This window comes from Primulina eburnea, chromosome 15 (assembly GCF_022965805.1).
Source record: "Primulina eburnea isolate SZY01 chromosome 15, ASM2296580v1, whole genome shotgun sequence".
NCBI lineage: Eukaryota > Viridiplantae > Streptophyta > Magnoliopsida > Lamiales > Gesneriaceae > Primulina > Primulina eburnea.
In genome coordinates this window covers 34,276,677-34,296,971 of record NC_133115.1, presented here as the reverse complement: position 1 = coordinate 34,296,971, position 20,295 = coordinate 34,276,677, and the positions used below count along the sequence as shown (strand labels likewise).

General features: G+C 34.7%; 4 protein-coding genes and 2 long non-coding RNA genes across 9 annotated transcripts; 3 read left to right on the top strand and 3 right to left on the bottom strand.

Annotated features, from left to right (window-relative positions):
• The first annotated feature begins 518 nt into the window (after nt 1-518).
• On the top strand, nt 519-2,270 carry LOC140814619 (uncharacterized). Its single transcript, XR_012114132.1, has 2 exons — nt 519-617; nt 2,021-2,270. It is a non-coding gene; the product is annotated as an uncharacterized lncRNA (long non-coding RNA).
• Nucleotides 2,271-2,409: 139 nt separating this feature from the next.
• Nucleotides 2,410-3,639, bottom strand: LOC140814617 (xyloglucan endotransglucosylase/hydrolase protein 24-like). Its single transcript, XM_073173653.1, has 3 exons — nt 3,307-3,639; nt 3,022-3,215; nt 2,410-2,938 (listed from the first exon to the last, which is right to left on the bottom strand). Exons 1-3 carry the CDS (start codon nt 3,622-3,624, stop codon nt 2,563-2,565), a joined length of 888 nt encoding a protein of 295 aa, XP_073029754.1. The 5' UTR covers nt 3,625-3,639; the 3' UTR covers nt 2,410-2,562.
• Nucleotides 3,640-7,601: 3,962 nt separating this feature from the next.
• On the bottom strand, nt 7,602-8,839 carry LOC140814379 (xyloglucan endotransglucosylase protein 1-like). The gene is made up of 3 exons (XM_073173335.1): nt 8,544-8,839; nt 8,250-8,443; nt 7,602-8,140 (listed from the first exon to the last, which is right to left on the bottom strand). Exons 1-3 carry the CDS (start codon nt 8,793-8,795, stop codon nt 7,741-7,743), a joined length of 846 nt encoding a protein of 281 aa, XP_073029436.1. The 5' UTR covers nt 8,796-8,839; the 3' UTR covers nt 7,602-7,740.
• Nucleotides 8,840-11,496: 2,657 nt separating this feature from the next.
• Nucleotides 11,497-12,788, top strand: LOC140815208 (uncharacterized). The gene is made up of 3 exons (XR_012114297.1): nt 11,497-11,654; nt 11,921-11,994; nt 12,097-12,788. It is a non-coding gene; the product is annotated as an uncharacterized lncRNA (long non-coding RNA).
• A 2,052-nt stretch (nt 12,789-14,840) lies between these two features.
• LOC140815110 (uncharacterized) lies at nt 14,841-16,397 on the top strand. The gene is made up of 3 exons (XM_073174223.1): nt 14,841-15,059; nt 15,364-15,733; nt 15,846-16,397. Exons 1-3 carry the CDS (start codon nt 14,933-14,935, stop codon nt 16,201-16,203), a joined length of 855 nt encoding a protein of 284 aa, XP_073030324.1. The 5' UTR covers nt 14,841-14,932; the 3' UTR covers nt 16,204-16,397.
• A 496-nt stretch (nt 16,398-16,893) lies between these two features.
• On the bottom strand, nt 16,894-19,920 carry LOC140814378 (uncharacterized). 4 transcript variants are annotated; one of them, XR_012114097.1, is made up of 3 exons: nt 19,796-19,914; nt 18,406-19,679; nt 16,894-17,274 (listed from the first exon to the last, which is right to left on the bottom strand). XR_012114097.1 is itself a non-coding variant. In XM_073173333.1 (2 exons), exons 1-2 carry the CDS (start codon nt 19,803-19,805, stop codon nt 18,544-18,546), a joined length of 1,059 nt encoding a protein of 352 aa, XP_073029434.1. In that variant the 5' UTR covers nt 19,806-19,920; the 3' UTR covers nt 18,194-18,543. The 4 variants fall into 4 exon arrangements, 3 of the variants coding, with proteins under 3 accessions (XP_073029434.1, XP_073029433.1, XP_073029435.1); XM_073173333.1 differs by lacking the exon at nt 16,894-17,274 and having other exon boundaries at nt 18,194-19,592; nt 19,796-19,920; XM_073173332.1 differs by lacking the exon at nt 16,894-17,274 and having other exon boundaries at nt 18,194-19,679.
• Between the last annotated feature and the right edge of the window lie 375 nt (nt 19,921-20,295).

Sequence of the window (20,295 nt, the reverse complement as noted above, 5' to 3'; positions counted from 1 at the left end):
ATGTGAAAACACTATCCAAATGTGAACATTTTGAGCCAAATATGAAACACTAGATCTTAATATGAAAAATTTGATCCAAATATGAAAATGTCGATCCCATTATGAAAAATTTGAATCATGCTAGACTCAAATATGAAAACTACGACTGAAATAAGAAAAACTCGACACAAACAATCCAGACTCATTTCAAATGTGAAAAACTCGACTCATATATAATATGTATATAATTATTTACATAAATATTCAATCAAACATAATATAATACAGTGGTAAGTTATTGTGTTGTACAAAAACACATTGTTCATATTTAGAAGTCAAAATATGATTTTATTTTAACAAACTTGCATAAAGATCACGATATCTTTTAAATCACTTTTTTATATCAAATTTAAAAAGTGAGGCTCATTTCAAATAAAATAAAAATAAAAATAAACTAGTAGATAATTATATTTTAAAGACCCGACCCTGTCTTTGCAATAAAAATAATAAACTAGTAGAAAATTATATTTTAAAGACCCGACCCTGTGTTTGCTTGTATCCTTTTAGTTTCTTTTTCCCCTTCTGTCAAACCAGCCACCCACGCAAGCCTTCAGCTCTCCGCCATGGCTTTATACGGGGTATACTTTTTTGCACACGGGTTTTACTTTTTATTTTAATTTCTGCAAAAATTACAGATTTTTTTTTTATATTTGTTCTTGTCATTGATGGGTTTTATTTTTAGGGATATCTTTTTAGTTTATTGGGAAAATAGATTTTGCATTTGCTTTGATGTAAAACCTGAGTATCATTTTTCCTGACATCCCTCTTTTTTTTTTCTGTTCCTTCCATGACAAATCAAGTTTTTGCTATTTTTAGTTTATGTTTCCGGTGATTAGAAACTTTAATTTAGTGACATTTGATCCTTTTGAGAAAATCGATTTTTTTTTCATATGTCTATATACTGACATTTTCTATCGTTTTTTTCTTAGGAAGGAAAGATTTGTACCAAAAAACTATGAAGTAAAAACGCTTTTAACATACATCTCTTTTGTCAAATCATTGTTTTTTGTATATATATATATATATATATATGTATATTTATCTTTTATGGAGAATACATTTGATTAAGCATTATCTCCCGCTTTAAAATTTATTTTCAGTATAATGTTGATTTTCGTTTATATATAACACGTGCCTGTAATTTTTGGCAGTTCTCTGGTAGAGTTGTATTTTGCAATGTTGGAAGAATTAAGACGGTTTTTCATATATTGTATTTTTCAAGTTAGTCAAAGGCAAAATCCTATTTTAGGCAATGCATTTAACTGAGGATGTTCTTCTATTCATGTATTCACGGATTACAAAGTTTAACACTCCATGTAAATTTCTTATCAACAAAAAGAATCACTGAATTTATATACATGGTATCAGCGTTATGGCACAAATATATTTTGAACTTATCATTGTTGAAATATCGAAATACTTGGAAATCTTGAATTCCAGTCTTCTCTAACATTATTCAAACATAGTCTTTTTTGTTTTATGCATCTTTAACATTTCTATCTATCTTCATGTGTATTTTATTGCATTAGACCTGAGGAATCTTTGTTTTGGTGGTGTTGATGATAATTGAGATGGAATTGTTGCCTGATCAATTCAGTTTCGTAAGGTAGGAGAAAGATTGAGGAATTAACAGGCCATCGAATTTGTTAGATTTTTTCATTCAAATCGTCACCGTTTTCTTATATTTTCGCATAATTTGCTTTTTGTCAATGAGTTAATTGCAAAAGCATGTCATACTTTCCTGAGTTCGAGCTTTTAGCACAAATCGGGTTTTGAACCCAAGTTATGCATTTAGAAGTTGGCTAGGATAATCGAAATCACTTGTCTCTCTCTTTTCTTTCGCTTCTTCTTCTTTTTTTTTAAATATTTTTTTATGAGTTCTTTTGTGCTAGTTTTGATAACTTGCTGAGCCCGTTAACTGTGTAACTTCTTGCACGGAATTTAACTTTTGTTTTCATTGTTTGTAATTCTCATTTTCCAGGTCTTGAAATGGCTGGGATTCTTTTGTTCACTGATTCGTAGTGTCTCAACCGTGTCATAGAAGTTAGTAGGCTCATTATTAAGGATGTGGGTTGATAAATATATTATCATTCTCGTGGGGAATGAAGCCATTGGTCCGCGTTGCTTAATGACACTACTGTAGCACATTGAAATTCCTTTAGAAGGTGGGATTGATAAAAAAAAAGGAGCTTTTTTAGCTTTTCATTATCGTTCAATTATTTTCCTTGTTCCATTTTGGTTTTTAGTTTTCGTATATGTGAGTAATGTTAGTGGTTCATCCTGTTTCTTGATTTCCTTCCAAGTATTCCGTTTGTTGAAGAATAATGGAAAAATATCAGGGGATCTTGGCTGATAATGAGTGGCAAAATGAACCGGAAAAGTATAATATTTATCAATATACCTTTTTGAAAAAAAAAAATCATCCTCAGAAGAAAAGGCAACATTGAATGAAATAACGAAAGAATAACGAATTCCTGTGAACAGTAGATTAAATTACAGATGAGAAAAAGAAAGATTATAGCTTTAGAATCTTGTGCTCTTGCATTCAGCGGGGATTCCCTGAGGGAACCTCTTGGTATCAGTGCAGTAATTGTAAATCATATACTTTTGTTGAACCCATCTCAATCTGTTTCTTCCATTGGCATCTAATGCCTGAGTCTGCCAAGCCTGACTATTATTCAAAGAATCCCCAGGCTTCGAAGAAACAATGTTGAAATTTTTGTAAGTCGCCACAAATGGAGCTTTAGTCCAATCTGTCTTGACTCGGCCACCTTGTGTAGCCCAGTCATCTGCATTCCATAAGCTGCAATATACTCTCATAGCTTGGCTTTTCGGGTATGGAGTACCGATTGCTTCGTTATTGTTGAATACTCTGAGAGGAATATTGTCCACCAAGAATCTGTAGTAACAAAAATTGTTACATAAGAAATTCTGAAGCTTTGTTACACAAATATAAATTCTAACTAGTTTCATTGTACATACATTATGCGTTGGGAATTCCAGACGATGGAGTATGTGTGGAATGCCACCGTTGGATCGAACCAGAGGCGGAACTGCTGTTCTTTGTCTCCTTTCCCTTGTGCATAAACATTTGTGTGAACCGTGTATGGCTCTCCAGAAGAATTTCCCAAGAACTCGAAATCAATTTCGTCATGCCCCGCACCCTGAGATGATAACTATGCAGTGATAGAAACATGAATGAGTTAGATAAGTTGAACAAAATCTGATGTTGAGCGAGAAGGGAATGACTACTAATTCAGGACTTACAAAGAATGTGGTGACAGTTCCGGCAGAATTTCCAGGAACAAGCTTGAGTTGTAAATCAAACCGTCCCAACAAATACTCATTCCTGGTCTGGAACCCGGAGCCCGAATACTGGTCCAGGGACAATGTCAAGACACGCCCACCTTCAAGAATCTTGCCACGACCTTCTCCCCATGAGATCTCAGCATCCCGGTAGAAATCAGCCGAAGCAGTTAAGAAAGAAGCCACGAAGATGGAAAGTAGAAGCATGGTTAAATTTGAGATCGTCAGATAAGAATGTTGGAAAAGGTTGAGGTGTTTGTGAGATGAATGAAGTTGCATATTTATGTAGAGACGTTTGAGTGGGTGTGGCAAAGGGTCGGGGCCAGCTGTGTATGGAGTATCCGTTTTCCAAGAGCTGGATTGGCCTGGAACGCGTTAAAAATCTGGTATTTATTACCAAATAATAATTGCCCATAAATCCCCAACGTAACTCCACGAAGCTGCTTGATTGGGCTGTGGGGGGCCTTTCTTTGAACCATCCCACATAATCACTAACTTGAGGAAGAATTTGACATCAAATGACATAATTACTATTTTGAATTGTAAAAAAAAATATAGAAATTTTTATTATATACACTATTTTATGCATAATACGTACATAGTTCTTTCCTACAAGGGTAATGGTTGGTTTGTTTTGAGTTTGGTCTTTTCAATTCTATTCTGATAGCCAAATTGTACCTAATTTCTTACTACCCTATCACCGTTTTATTCCACGCCTTTTTCTGCATTTAGTGGGCAAGTTGGTTCACGTTGAGACATAACGGATACGAGGCAAAAACTTATGTGAGACGGTCTCACGAGTCGTATTTGTGTGACAGATATCTTATTTGGGTCATTCATGAAAAAATATTAATTTTTATGCTAAGAGTATTACTTTTTATTGTGAATGTGGATATGATTGACCCGTCTCAAAGATTATGATCCGTGAGACGGTCTCACATGATACTCACTCCAGAGACGAACCATTGCCAATCGTGAACATATGACCCCTATTTTATCTAAACTGCAAGAACTATCCTAGCCTATCTCACCCACTAATTTAAAAAAAAAAAAAAACTGACGAAAATAAACAAAATTAATAATAAAACCATAATCATACAAGCACTTATTGATGCGTCGCAATTTATTCATGGGCTTATTAAAAAATTAGGCAATTATATAGTTTTTTCAAAATTTTAAAATGAAAGTTATTATTTTAAATTGAAATAGTAGGAGAGAATATAAAATGAAATAGTTTATTTCTAAAAAATGAAAGTTATTATTTTTTAAATTGAAATAGTAGGAGAAAAAAATAATATGTAAAGAAATATGTGATATATATATATATATATATATATATATATATATATATATATATATATATATATATATATATATATATATATATATAGTTGAATTGTGTTTTGAGAATTATAAAGATAATGTTCGCAATTACTTTTAAAAAAAGTAATCCAGATTTGTAAAAGAAAATTCTATAATAATTTTTTTTAACATTTACAAATACTACGAAAAAAAATCTTAACCAATATACAAAAGTTAGGTAGTAAAAATGATTTAAATTTAATAAAGTGGATTTTCTCATATATATAGCAACGGAATCGATTCTCAAACCAAACTTAGGTAATTAATATTGCAAGAGCATAAAAATCGTTTAAAAAAATTCTGAGCGGGTATCTTTCTCCTTTTTGTTATTTGAAGCGAGAATCCGTAATTTTTATCATTAGATATGCTCTGACTAACATAACAAACTACAAATCACATTAAAGGCATCCGCATCCGTCGAAATTAATCCATGTTAATAACTCTCTATCTCATAAAAAATGATGGGGTTCACGAGCCACATATTCATTACATTAACACTTCCCCATTATTAACACACATCCACATTCATTTAATTTCAACTTTCATTATTTATGGGTCCCACTGTCCACTTACTCATTTTTTTTTATTTTTAATATTCCAATATCTTTCTAATATTTTTAAAATTTTACAACAAATATTACTAAAAATAAATAGTATTATTATTTAAAAATAACTTAATTCCAATATTCATTAAAATATTATTAAAAAATGAAAAAAAAAGTTGAACTCTTTTATTTAAAATATTATTCAACACAATCTCTTTAAAAAAAACACAAAATACAAAGAAAACGAATTACGATAATTGAAAAGAGAATTACATCAATCGAAAATTACATATTCAATTTCTCTCTAATTTGGTCACCCAGATATTCATGAACTATAAGATGCTCCGGCGTCATTTGTGAAGTGTCTTTCGAAAGGACTTCGTATTCCTTAAGCAAATATTTGAAACAAACGGCCAATTTGGAAATTGAGGTGGATATTGTGTAGTAGAAACAAATCGAGGTCGGTTTTGTGAGTTCTGACTATTGTCACCCATTTGGCTTAAAAATATGAAAAGATAAATGTTGTGGGATGAATTTGTAGAAATTGATTAGTATATATAGTGAGTAATTTCGAATATAGCCGTTGGTGCATAATTTTGCCGTTTGAAAATAGCCGTTGGTGATAATTAGCGACTGTTTTTGAAAAACCGTCGCACATAGCGACGAGTGTTAAAAAACCGTCGCACATAGCGTCCTTTTTTTTTAAAAAAACCGACGCTTTTCACTTTGCGACGGTTTTTCAAAATTGCCATGGTTTACGAAAAACCGTCGCAAATTTCGAAATAACGCCGTTCATTCTGATTAATTTCTTGGCTGCCATGTCAGCCAAGATTATTAATTCTTGCGCCCACATTGGTGGGCGAAAATTAATGGGTGTTATTAACACCCATTAACCAACCAATTTGGGTGCCCTAACAAGTGAGTGAATCTCATGTGAGACTGTCTCACGGATATTAATCTGTAAGACGTGTCAACTTTACGAATATTCACAATAAAAAGTAATACTTTTTCATGGATGACCCAAATAAAAGATCCGTCTCACAAATACGACCCGTGAGACCGTCTCACACAAGTTTTTGTTTTAACTAGTAAATCACATTGCACATTGGTAAGTTTATCTATCCTTCCCTCAATTTTTTTTTTTTAAAATCAAATATTTGGATTGTGATTTCATAATTCGGACCAAAATATTGTTAAGAGTATATGAAGCGTACTCTGAGCAAGTAATATTAATAAAGTAATTATTCATTTTCTCGAGAAGGTGATCAAATTAATGAAATACTTAATGTTTAGAAGTTTAATTTCTCCTGTCAACATGATCTTCACAAATGAACCAACGTGGTCAGTAAATTTATACAATATTCATAAAATATTAGTTGTTGCTGGTTTTTACATAATAAAAAATAAGTAATTATTTATTGAAAAAATTCTATGTGTAGATATTGAAGAAGAATGACAAAAATTGGTGTGAGATGGTCTCGCGAGTCGTATTTTGTGAGACGGATTTCTTATTTAAGTCATCCATGAAAAAGTATTATTTTTATTGTGAATATGAGTAGTGTTGACCCGTCTCACAGATAAATATTCGTGAAAACACTTAACAAGAGACCAACTTTTGAAAAATAAAGTTAAGAACTGACCGTCGATCCAACGTCGATTATTGAGAGAATTCTATGTTTTTTAGATTCAAAATATTATACGTACGTACCACTGTCAAAGCCAGCACTCACGAGACGATAAAAATAAATTTAAAACAAGTTGATGATAAACTTGTTACCATCAAGGTAAACCGACCGTTAATGAGCCTACAGTCTACATTTTATTTATTCAGAATTAAACTGACACAATTAATAAATTATCTCATTTTGCGGATTTTGAAACATGTAAATAACTTGACTCAACATGATTTTTTTTAAAAAAAATCAAATTAGTGAGTATATATATATCTCGATTTTGAAAATATAAGGGAAACTATATTCTTTTTATTAATAAACTGAAAAAAATATATTTTTGGTCACATAACTCGTATATTTTAAAATTTCGAGCTTGTTTATCAGCACATTGATATGATATTGAAAATTAATTATGTATCACTGAAAATCGTCGACGAATTAACTAAATAAAATTGTGATTTAACTAATAAAAGAACACGTATAAAAAACGTGCAAACTACGATCCAAAAATGTCCATTTCCCCTGATAAATTTCAATAGTTGAATGATATCATGACCTCATACAATGCAAATATGTTTTCACACAATTCGAAATGTGGTACATTTACACCAAAACAACAGGAATTCAAGAAAGTAATTTTTTTGGTAAAAAAAAAACCATATATTTTAAACACCAAAATTTATTCAGTACTCCAATTTTTCACATTAATTGAAGGCAAAAAATAAATAAATATACATTAATCAATTAAAAATAAACACAAGGCAAATAGAACTTGATCAATCAGCAATGGCGGCGGCTGTGCTGTGCTTCCATCCCTAAAACCTTGGGAGTCTGCATTCCTTCGGAAAACCATTTGGAAACCTCTTGGCGTCGGTGCAGTAGTTGTAGATCATATATTTATCCTGCACCCAACGTATCCTGTTTCTGCTGTTAGCATCCAAACCCTGCGTCTGCCATGCCTGATTGCCTACGGTACTGGAATTTGCGCAGGAATTTCCGGACGCGGTGACAACACAGGCATTGGCGTTGTAATTCCTGTAGTATGCAGTAAAAGGAGCCAGAGACCAATCGGTTTTCACCCTCCCGCCTTGTGTTGCCCAGTCATCGGCGTTCCACAGACTCGCGTACACTTTCATGGGCTGGGTGTTGGGGAATGGAACGCCTTTTGCTTCGTTGTTGTTGAAAACCCTAATCGGGATGTTGTCCACCAAGATACTAACCACAAAATGAAACCGTGTAAGATATATTATACATGTAATCTTTCTGTATAAAACATTAACTGAAATGTACAATGTGTTTGTGTGTGTGTATAATGCTTACGTACATGATGCGTTGCGAGTTCCAAAGAATGGTGTAAGTATGGAATGCCGCCGTTGGATTGAACCAAAGCCGGATCTGTTGCTCCCGGCCTCCTACGCCTTTCGCGAATACATTTGTATGCAAAGTATAAGGCTGTCCACTGGCATTGCCCAAGAACTCCAGGTCAATTTCATCATGTGCATCTCCTTGAGACGACATCTGCACAAAGTTTATTGAATTGATCCTTTCATGTTACGACGTACCAAAAGTACTCGAACTTAAAATATATTCGCATTTTTTTAAAAAAGACTAAACTTACATAAAACGTAGTGACAGTGCCAGCTGAGTTGTTGGGCACTAGCTTCATTTGCACATCAAATCTTCCGAATAAGAACTGGTCATTGGATTCGAAACCGGAGCCAGTCGAATTATCAAGGGACAGGGATACAAGTTGCCCCCCGTTGAGTACCTTACCGTTTCCATTTCCCCAAGTAATGGTGACATCTTTGCTGAAATTACCTGCGGCTGCCGCGCCAAATAGGAAGGCCACGGCCACTAAAAGCCTGAGCATTTTTTTTTATATATTCTTGATGGAAAGATAGCGTATAGGAAGATTGGAGACTTAGGATTTTGAATGCCTTTATGTTTCTGTTTGTTGATCAAGGAAAGGATATATATAAATGTTAGGCCTGCCATAGTTGACATGCTTTCCTAAGGGTTCATCACAGGCAGAAGGGATCAGAAACAACTGCATACAGCTAGTTTTTTTTTTTTCGGTGGGGAAGTTTAATAAATTAATATGTTTAGCATATTCCGCTCGACAATTAATGAAACTCCATTTGTCATAATATGACGTCCAATTATTGTTTTATCTTATGAGTTATGAGATCAAGAAGATTCTTCTGTCTTCTTTCTTTTTTGGCTAAGAATAAACGAGAGTTTGAGAAGATTAATTTGTGTAATTTACTGATAAATTTATAATTTAACCGAGGAAATTTATAACTTAATTAGGGCAACTTTTGGCAAGAAAATTAATATTTGGAAACAATATTTAGTCAAGGAAAGATCTTCTACAGTAAGTTGACATATTCCGAAACGCGTATGTTCTCTTTTAAATTCCTCTCTCTCGAAATTTTAAGCGCTGCCTGTGCACCTTTCTCTCTCTCTCTCTATATCTATATATATATATATGTGTGTATATATATATATATGCAACGATGAAGTGTTGTTTATCTATTGAATGTTCGGTGTTACTTATCTATTGGATGTTCAATTTTTTTTTATGTTTCATCATATCTAATGGTTGAATGTTATCTCATCATTACTTATATAAGTGTGCACATGAAACATAACTCTATATATATATATTGATTTACTTAGACATGTTCAATGCTGTAATAACTGCAGTGGATTAGAATTTGTTTTAATCTAGTGATAATTAAAATGTTAATTATCATTACATCCATTAAATTTCCAACAATAATAATTACCATTAAATTAGGAGTTGTACTTAGAGTTTACCAAATATATTTAGTAAATCATTCTAGTTGGCATGCCAAGTCGAGCCAATTAAGCCTTAATCGAACATATTTATAGAGGAAAATCGGTGTGCTGTCCTTAATCGAACATATTTATATACATTATTAATTCAAACACGAGACAAATTAGTGAATATATACAGAGATTAAGACATGAAATGTGACATTTTCATAAAAATAAATAGATAATAAAAAACTCGATTATTTTGAATATCTTGTGTTGCGGGTAAGTTAGCGAATTTATTTCGAGGAAGGCACGATCGAACATTGCAAGTTTTCAACTCTTTAAACTTTCATTTTCAGTTCCGTTTCATGACTTCCGTCTGGCTTCTCTGCTGACAGCTGGCTAATAGTTTTCAAATTAATGTAATAAGATAATACGATTTTTTTAAAATACTATAGAACTTGGACCCATTATATTCCGGATTTTGGTGCACACTCGATAAATTTCCGTGCTAACGCAATAATCTACCAACTATGTTAGTAAAATTAACCGCATTGAGTAAGCTTTGTGCGACTTAATCTCTTGAAAAAGTGTTTGTAAAGAAATCAAACACAAATCAAAAGTTAAATGTTTGTACAATCTAACAACTCGAACACTATTAATAACGAAAATATATGTGCTTATATGTGGACTGCATAGTTGAATTATAACGTTAATATGTAATTAATGGCTGTAATATTCTATTATGTTTATTCTCATTTTTCGAGGAATCCCTACAACGAAATATATGGAGGGATGGCTATATGGAACATATATATATAGCACATTCGGGCTGGTCTTCGGACCCTGTCTGTGAAGTATTCAAAATACTATGTAGCCGTTTGGGTTGGTGCGAATCATAGCAGGCTATATGTAATTTTTCACATTTTTTAATAAAATATTTCTGTATTTAATTTTTATTTAATTATGTTGACTACCATTAATTTTTTTACAATACTAAAATTTTATCATTAAACTTTTTAAATATATTCCGTTGTGGATTCCAACGTGGAATTAAATATGCATTCCATTTGGATTGGTTCATGGCAGGCAAGCTATTATTATCCTCTCCCGAAGCACCTCTCTTCTTTTTGATAACATAAAGAGAAGAAGAATAGAGTTTCTTATTAAACTGTAGAATTATAATACATTGTAATGATTCGAATTAGAAATGATAAGGAATTACGATATTTGATATGTTTTGTTTAGGCCTAAACCATGAAAATGAGATGATTTTCAGTTCTATGTTTGTATTTTGTTCGTATATTCAACATGTTTATTATTGAAATTATGATATTCGTATAATTATAACCTTGATATTTGTCATGCACGATCGACCCTCATTTGCTGAATATTTCCCCAAATACTTACCCCTTACATTCCCACCCCAGATAAGAACGAAGAAAAATCGAAGATAAATAACAAGAATATTTTTTGGGATGATGATGAAACCAATCCAATTCAAGACCAATCTTGTTATTCTGTCTAGTTATATTATCGTGTTTTACGCTTTCGCATTTCATTTTAATCGCATTGTAAAGACGATTATTGATTTAAGTAATAGACTGGCTTTTGGCTATTTAATGTACTACGTGACTTGTTGTTATAAGATTTTAAATTGTTAAACAACGCCGATGACACGTCTCGATTTCGGGACTTGACTTTAAGCTTGTGGGAGCCACTTGTATCATCCATGGAACTGTGTAAATTGTTGTTCGGAGATAAATTGCGGTGTTCAGCAACTCTGCGGGTACTTTTAGAAACCTTCTAAAACTTCTCGTTGCAAGTATTCTCTTTTGAATGAATGAAATGTTCAGAGCATAAAATTTTAGGATTGCTCGAGTATGATCCTGATGATAGTAAGCTAGAGCCCTCGAGGATGCTATCGGAATCATAGTACTAAGGCACGGTATGTGTTTTCCTTTTCCTTTAATTTGAAGCCTGAAATGCTGTTCTAAACTGTTGGGCGTGACTATTATTTTATTTTTAGTTACGTATTTTTTTGTATATAAATGGATAAAAATCAGGTAATAGAGAGGAAAACCTCCAAACGACTGATATTTTGAAAAAAAAAATGCATCTACTTGGCTATTCTTGGATTTAATTCGGAAATCAAATGGTTCCCATGGATGACAACGTTATTTGGATATCAAACTTATATTTACATTAACACAGGGGGGAAGCAGCCAGGTGGAAATGCTGACGAACTTGAGAAGAACTTTGGTTGTGAATCATCCAAACTTATCACGGTGAGATCCTTGATTTGTGTCCAATTGATTTATTTTGTCTTTTGCTATTCTTTCTTTCTTGGGATATCACATCGTAAAGTGTATTAATTGACCAAAGGAGAGGCGGGTGACCGGCCCTTCACTGATATTGTCTTTGGAAACAGACATGGTCTCTTTACGATACTGACTGAACCATTGAGTCATACAGAGGAACCTTTGATTGTGAGGCAAGTTGGTCGAGTGAACTTTTTTTTATCTCCCAAGAATCTTAATTTCTGGATATCTAATGATTTCAGGCATAAAAGGTTTTACCCCATCCCAGTATTTTTCAAAGTGAATTTTAATCATCCGCGTTTTTTGGCACCAAAGATGAAGAATTGAGGTTTCTGACCACATCCCATGCAGAAAATGATGTTTTTCTTGCTTTTCCATGATGAAATTAATTCCCATTAGCTGCACTGATGATGCTGGCCACGGGCTTAACTAACTTGTACTCGATCGTTGACAGAAAAAACTTGTTGGCTTCTGCTCCATTAACCACAACTGTAGGGTATCCCGTTACCCATAAGCCTTGTTTTGAATGTTTTCCCATATTTTCGGACCCTGCCGGGTTCAACAAAATCTTTGTATAGTTGGTTCTTTGCTCCGATAAGATGAAATCGCTCACCTTAGGCGCCCCTCACCCCCGACCCGACAGGAATGTGAGAGGAGGTAAATCATGGTGACTCAACCAACCAGCAGCAGCTAGACCTTATGATACGTCGCGCACAAGGAGCTCCCCTCATTGGAGAGAATTTAACTCTCACATTGCCGCTTGCGAGACTCGATCTCTGGTCATTGCTCCAAGATTTACTGCTGCTGACCAACTGAGCTAAGTCCATGCGGGTTTGTATAGTTGGTTAATCTTCATTTGTGCTTTGTAGAAATCTAAGGTTTCACCAATCCAGTGCAATCCCATTTGGCCCGGAGGAAGTTTCTTCTTGCTTTTGTACTTGGTCCAATTTGTACTTATCAAGGAGAGTGCTAAAGTTGATGGGAAAATTGACTAAAAACAATGGAGAACTCAGGAGAAGTAATAAACCTTGCATGGGAATATTTTGAAATCAGAAATAATATCTATATTATTATTTATAAAGCTTTGTATAATATTTGGAACGACTGAGGCATTTTAAAAGGCCGTAGAACTAGTTGACCAGCTCTATAGAAAAGACAGCTCAAATACCTGAGCGAATAAAATGATCACGAATTCACGATCAGACATTTTAGCTACTTATATATATTATTGGATACTAAAAACCATAACTAAATCAAATATTTGAGAAATTCCTTACTTTACGAAAAACTGATAGTAAACTAGTTTTTCAAAACTAAAAAACATTATTTATATATAACATATAATATTAATATTACATAATGTGTTTCTAGATCTGTCACTGTATATATATATTAAAAGACAAAAACTTGTGTGAGACGGTCTGACAGATCGTATTTTGTGAGACAAAACTCTTATTTGGAGCATTCATAAAAAATATTACTTTTTATACTAAGAGTATTATTTTTTATTGTGAATATCGATAGGATTGACCCGTCTCAAAAAAAAAATTTGTGAGAGTGTCTTATAATTAAGAGATCTAATCTAATAAAAAATAATCCGTGATTTGTACGTGAAATAGTACAAAATTAAATATCCAAATTTATATATATCCGTAGGCCGGTTTGCTACATTACACAGAAAAAAGCAGTAGTCATTACTCAGAATTCAAAGGATTGAAAAAATATATTCATTTACGATGAGAAATTGAATGTGGACTCTATAATTTTTCAACTTCTTCACCTACTTCTCTGCGACACTCATTACTCCGATTAAATTCAGACATTACACCTTATTTATTTTCATCACCGTGTCGTAAAATTCATTGCCTCTCGTTTGACACCCACACTCGGTAATCAGATCAACATGTTCATGATTATCATCCATGCATAGTAAGTATGGATATATCCCATTTGATACCAACCGATTTGAGAATTATAATTCGAAGTTGTTAGAATACGAAATGTATTTATTACAAAACAAATGGCTCTCCCATAAGTTAATCGATTTCCCTGATGCATGAGGTGAAGATAATCATAGGAAAAATACACAGAAAATAGAGGATCGGATTCGGATCAGACTTTACCTGAGTGGGTTACGAGCTTCTTGAGTTTCCTGGGTCTGAACTATTCCTGTGTATGAAAAATAGAATGTATGTTGTGTGGAATGACTATAGCTGGGATAACTGTAAAATTTCCTCCCTTTATTTGCTTTCACCTTTTTTTTAATTTGATTTTGATAATACATTTTACTTATCAAGGTAGGTAGTTCAATATTGTCCAAGGACCACATAAAGTAGGATGTCTGCTAATCCATAAAAATGTGGTGCTGCATGGACAAAAACTAGCCAAATATTTAGGGAAACACTTGACAGCATTTTACAAGGTGTTAGATTGTTATCCAGAAATATTAAACGAGTTCTTTTCGGTCCTAGCAACGGAGGGAGGTGTTAGGAGATAAAAGAGCAGGTGCCCCCACCCCAAAATGGAAAAAAAAAAGATCAAATATATGTGTGATTTTTATAAGATCGTGATTTTCTCCCCCAGTTGCATTTCTTGAGTGCACCCCTGCCATGGCTAAAACTATGCGCGCAAAGGTTTTTGAGTCGCAAGGCCAAACACACACACGCAGGATGGGATAAATTCTTTTTAGACAAATAAAAAGAGCACTTGTGAGATTTAAATGCGCCTGCAATCCATACAACCAACCACATACTTGTTTACCTGCTTATATTTACTTCAGTCTCTGATCGCTCTTTATATACACTGCTGTCTCTTGGATTCTTTCTCATCTCTGAGCACACTGCACATTTCTTCCTCTATTTTCCTTCAAGCCGTTCTTAATTTAGTTTCTTGGAAGGCTGCAAAAATGGAGAGGTTGAAAAGTAAGCCTGCAATGTTGCTTCTGTGGGCTGTATTGCTTTCCCAAAACTTGCTCATTCCTGTCATGTCTGCAGCAAGCTTTGAGGATCAGAAAAACTACTATCCTCCGTCAGGTCATTCTTAGACATAAGCTCATTCATGCACACACAAAATTACAAAATTTATATGTTTCTTGACTCATGTTTTGACAAACTTGTTTTTTATACTACTCAAATCTCACCATGAACTTTCAGTTATCAAGAAAATACATTAAAAGGGAGTAAGTCTTAAGTAAGATCTTTCTCATTCTTTATAGTATTTGAAAGCAAAACCACGTGGTTTTACGATGACCCTTTCTGATTCACATGAAGCAAAGCAGAAATTAAATAAATGAGTGTTTCAACATTGGTCAAATCATCTTTGTTTTTTGCGTTACAGTTTCGTACACCCCTCCATCACAAGGTTCAGGAGGTGGCCATGCAACTCCAACACCTTCTCATGGAGGTGGCAGCGGCAGCTCCGGAGGTTCTCCACCAGCCAACTGCGGTACCCCACCAAGCGGCAGACATCACCGAACTAGTCCATCTACTCCAGGTGGAGGTGGAGGTGGCGGATACTACCACTCCCCTCCAACCTCAACCCCGTCCCCAACGACACCAACCACTCCGACACCAGGAAGTGGAACTTCGCCAACCACCCCAATCGTCAACCCTCCTATTGTCATCCCGGGGAGTCCAAGCACTCCCGGCGTCACAACTCCGTCACCTCCATTTTCCTTTGGTCCAACCTCTCCGCCTTTTACTTGCATGTAAGTATCACTTTTCACGAATAAATAAACACGCACTAAATTCTACTTACAGATTCAAAATATCACCCGGTCAGAAGAAAGGCATTGAACTTACTTTCCCTATAAATTGCAGTTTCTGGAGGAATCACCCGACATTGGTGTGGGGATTAATTGGCTGGCTTGGAACAGTTGGCGGACCAGTTAATGGCGGAACAATTGGTGGCACATTCGGCTTGCCTACTGTTCCTGGATTTAGTCCTAACACAAATGTGCTACAGGCTCTTTCAAACACACATACTGACGGCTATGGAGAACTTTACAGGGAAGGCACTGCAGCTTTCCTCAACTCCATGGCGCACGCGAGATTCCCTTACACAACCACACAAGTCAGGGATAGTTTTATTGCGGCGCTTAGCTCAAACAAAGCAGCATCAGCTCAGGGTCAGCTCTTCAAGCTGGCTAATGAGGGTAGAAACCAGCCAAGAATATGAAAAGCAATTGTATTCTGTATGTTATGAATCACTATTTCTGTCATGTTCAGTTTGGTTCGTGCTGCATTTCCATTGTTTGAGTGAAGTCCTTTGGAATGAAATTGTTTACTTAACTGTAATGCCATATAATCAAGATGGATACCAACCTTACGCTTTCTTATTTGAGTAAATCTTAGTTGTTTGTTTGTATTTCATATTTCATATGTTTCAGCCGTTTTACTTTTCTTTGACATTGGAAAAAACAGATTTGCAGACAGTGAATACAAAAACTCAGAAAGTTCCAGTCTTCAAACCGTGTCTCAGCCATATCATCACTTGCAAGAAAATGCACTCTTACCGTATAAAAGTTGCGTATATACAACATGGTAATTTTTAATGAATTCAGAGTAAACTAGACATGGCAACGTGGTGCATGTCGCAAGATCCACAAAGAAAGTTGAAAAATATACTACCATCTATTCGTCACAGACGTGGGCGATATTGATTAATTGACAGAGAGAGTAAATGACCTTACCTTCCAGCTGCATGTCAACAATATATAGATTTACATGCATCATAAGCCACTCATGATGCATGCCCTTCGTATAAGAATTCGTTATACCTTTCATAACGAATGTACATATGAGATGATATTTAAGTTTTCACCAAACACCTTCTTCACGTCCAATACTAGTTCAAATGTCAAATATATTTTGATTATATCACACAGCTGTCCAAAATTTATCATTGGCATTGACGAAAAGAATAAATGCAGATACAACTACAAAATAAAGTTTAACATCCTGGATAAATACACAGGGTGACACTCCAAATCTAAGCGGTTGAGCTGAAAATAAATGTCACATGGTTTATGTCATGCAGCAAATGCTAGCTTCATAATGCAAAATTCTTGAAGTAAAATAAGGTGGTGTTGTCACAAATAATATCAGGAGCTTCACTTGTCGAGAACCATAAATTATGGAACTTAACTATCACATCTGGGACTACAATGACTTGCTTTAGCCTGCAGCTCTCCACCATCCAAATAAATCTCTCTGTGATAGGATTTCTTCAAATCAGATAAAGCCAGACCTGCATATATCTTTATGAGAACACTTGAAACGATGTGAGTGTTACCTTGATGAGTGAAGCACATATCAAGTTGCTGATCTCAATTGGAACGGATTTTTTTTTAAGATTCAACGCTTCCTTACTGACATTTCTCAAGTTGGATTTACCAAGTTCAGAAAAGAATGGAATTTGACATGCATTTTCCAGCACATCTCTACGCTACTTAAATTAATCAAGGAGCATGCAATCACTACAGATGATAAGCAAAAACTAGCTTTATTCTCTGTCCACGGCATAATCATGTGCTGACATTAAAGGCCAAACTTCCAGACACAGAAATGACATGCCAATCAGGCGACTAGATTAATACCACTCTGGATTGATATGTTTGAGGTGTCATCAACTATGCAAAATTTCATGCGTGCATGTCATATATATACACCAATGTTTTGAGCTTTATTTAGTAAATATTTAAAAGCATCAGTTAAATAGAAACACCAATGGGGATACGCATACTTATGCATCAAACTTCAAGGACCATCAATCATTTCTTATATGAATTATGCCATTTCACCGGTAAAGTGACTGCTTGCTGCCGAATTAAGAAAAATCATGACACAAATCATCCATCCAAAATATGAAGTCATTCCTTGACACAGACGCAAAATACACACACTAGTTACACCTATCATTATCATTCTCCTACCCCAAACAGTAAGCAAGGTAGTTCTAACAATACAACTCAAATGTCGGGATAGTTCGAAAAATGACCTTGGAGTGGACAAAGGGTAACTTTTGAAAATGTTAGATTTCAAATACATGGTCAAACAAAGGTCATTTAATAAATAATTCCCACAGATGTCGGCAGATAAGGTGTGTGGTAATTAGAGATTGATTCAAAGACTGTAAAATCGAAACAAATAAATGTATTTGCCAACAATTTAATGTAAACATCTCCTTGTACTTTGTAAGAAGATGGATCACGTAACTTCACCAATTATTTTATACAAACAATTAGAGCAACAAGACTCTGTCTCAAGGCAGCAACTCTACTAAACATCCGAAGATGTATAGAGTCTCTACCATTCGTATCAGACATTAACCGACTAGTTCAAACTAAAACTCGTGAAACATTGTGCTAGCACAACTCACCAATTTGGATAGACGAGATAAATCTAAAAAGATATTCTTTGTTGCTCCAAGCTTGAATAAATTTCAGGTCGTTATGACAGAAACATCATGTACAATTCTTGCCCAGGTAGAAGGAATGAAGAATGTGACAGGTGCTCATCAACTCTTATGAGATTCAAACCAGTCAAATATTTGCTGAGACTGTATGCTGGTCATTTCATGATATGCAAATGCAAGATTCATTTCCTCTTGAATGTGATCGACCAAAGATTTATCTGGAAGAAGGATATTTCTCTCCTCAAGAGCAGTTTTCCATGGTATTACACGCCCGTCATCCCTGATGTAACCATTCTCATCGACAAAGCCTCGGTCCTGAAAAACTTTGAACAATGTTGCTGACAGAGATTGGTCAAGACCAGGAATTCTATTGGCAAATAATTCAGGGGTCAAAGGGAATTCCATGCACTTGATTTCAGTAACATCAATTCCCATTCTACTCATAGCCACCATATACTTCTCAATTCTCCGTTTCCTCTTTTCATCTTTGGGCATGTGCACAAAAAGTGTAGCAGGGTAGTCCTTTGTGATATCCAGATGATTAAACTCGCCTTCGGCAATCATTAAAGAAATACCTTTGAATCGTACCACCATGGCAAGCACAGAGACAAAATATCCACCTGAGGATGCACCTAATGCAAATAAAGGAAACTTTTCTAGCATTCGCTCAGCAAGCCACCATTGAATAATATCTTTAGCAATCCACCTTTCCTCCCCAGGTGACCAACAGCGTCCTTTGCTTGATATGGCAAGCACAGCAAATTTTCTAGCCAAGGCATGAAGCACAATGAGCCTCTCTTCAGGCAAACCAACACAAGTTGGGCAACTAGGAGACTTATCCCAAAAGTTTGCTGCTCTACCATTACAGCCATGAGCCAAGAAAAGAACTGCCTCAGGCGAGTCGGGTAACTGCCAGATTAAATTGGTCCCATTCCTAAACTCCACCGTGGGATCTAATCGAACCAAAGAGTCGAAGCTATTCCATTTTTGGCTTTGAAGCTCAGACATCCAACTGGATCTATAACCTATTTTCCCAAATATTACAGTCAATGCCACCATTATGAGAACCAGAAACAAAACAAAAACTGAAAGTTGAGTATTTCTTGCACTTCTTGAATGGTTCAGCCATCTGTTTCCGCGTCTATACATAGCTGAAAACCACATATTATAACATGAACATTACATACCAGAAAAATACTCCGTTTTACATAAAATGTTAAATGGTTTGCGATTTCTTCCTGTGAATGACATTTGAATCATTACATAAAATTATTATTATTTCGAGGCTGAATTGCTACGAACTGGAAAACAAATAAATCAAATTCAGGAGCATTAAGTTGATAATCACACTCACCTGGAAGCATTAATCTATCAGCGGTTATTAAGCCGAAAAGCGAAGTGGATCCAGATTTACAAGTCTTGCCAGTTTTTGCCCTGATCCGCTTGATAGTAATAATATTTGTTTATTAGAAGGATTGTCAGGGGCCGCTGAAACCAAGCAATACCGGACTTGTTTAAAATCGGGTACTTTGGATGGGCTATTCCATTGGGCTTTTCTACAATTTCCCATGGGCTATAAATAGTTCACCTCAGGCCCAAAGTTGATGTTGCAATTTATTTATCTTTGTTTACCATAAAATTGGACAGACGACGTGGGACTCGAATACAAATTATTTAGTGTGTTGGATTGTACAAATTATTTCAATAAAAGCATTTATTTATTTATAAAATTGCATTTTTTCCTTTTCAAAATTATTTAAAACTGAATTTACAAAAATATTTATTTTCAATTGATGAGTGTCCAAAGTCACCAAATTGTATTTAAAATTTTTGTAGCATTAATAAACCTTTAAT

Excerpts from the sequence above, each read along its gene's own strand:
- LOC140815110 (XM_073174223.1), top strand. The coding sequence starts at position 14,933 with ATGGAGAGGTTGAAAAGTAAGCCTGCAATGTTGCTTCTGTGGGCTGTA. Across the intron at positions 15,060-15,363 it reads AAACTACTATCCTCCGTCAG|TTTCGTACACCCCTCCATCA; the intron begins GTCATTCTTAGA and ends TTTGCGTTACAG. Across the intron at positions 15,734-15,845 it reads TCTCCGCCTTTTACTTGCAT|TTTCTGGAGGAATCACCCGA; the intron begins GTAAGTATCACT and ends TATAAATTGCAG.
- LOC140814379 (XM_073173335.1), bottom strand. The coding sequence starts at position 8,795 with ATGCTCAGGCTTTTAGTGGCCGTGGCCTTCCTATTTGGCGCGGCAGCC. Across the intron at positions 8,444-8,543 it reads GCACTGTCACTACGTTTTAT|ATGTCGTCTCAAGGAGATGC; the intron begins GTAAGTTTAGTC and ends AACTTTGTGCAG. Across the intron at positions 8,141-8,249 it reads TGGAACTCGCAACGCATCAT|TATCTTGGTGGACAACATCC; the intron begins GTACGTAAGCAT and ends TTTTGTGGTTAG.
- LOC140814617 (XM_073173653.1), bottom strand. The coding sequence starts at position 3,624 with ATGCAACTTCATTCATCTCACAAACACCTCAACCTTTTCCAACATTCT. Across the intron at positions 3,216-3,306 it reads GAACTGTCACCACATTCTTT|TTATCATCTCAGGGTGCGGG; the intron begins GTAAGTCCTGAA and ends ATCACTGCATAG. Across the intron at positions 2,939-3,021 it reads TGGAATTCCCAACGCATAAT|ATTCTTGGTGGACAATATTC; the intron begins GTATGTACAATG and ends TTGTTACTACAG.
- LOC140814378 (XM_073173332.1), bottom strand. The coding sequence starts at position 19,605 with ATGTGGTTTTCAGCTATGTATAGACGCGGAAACAGATGGCTGAACCAT.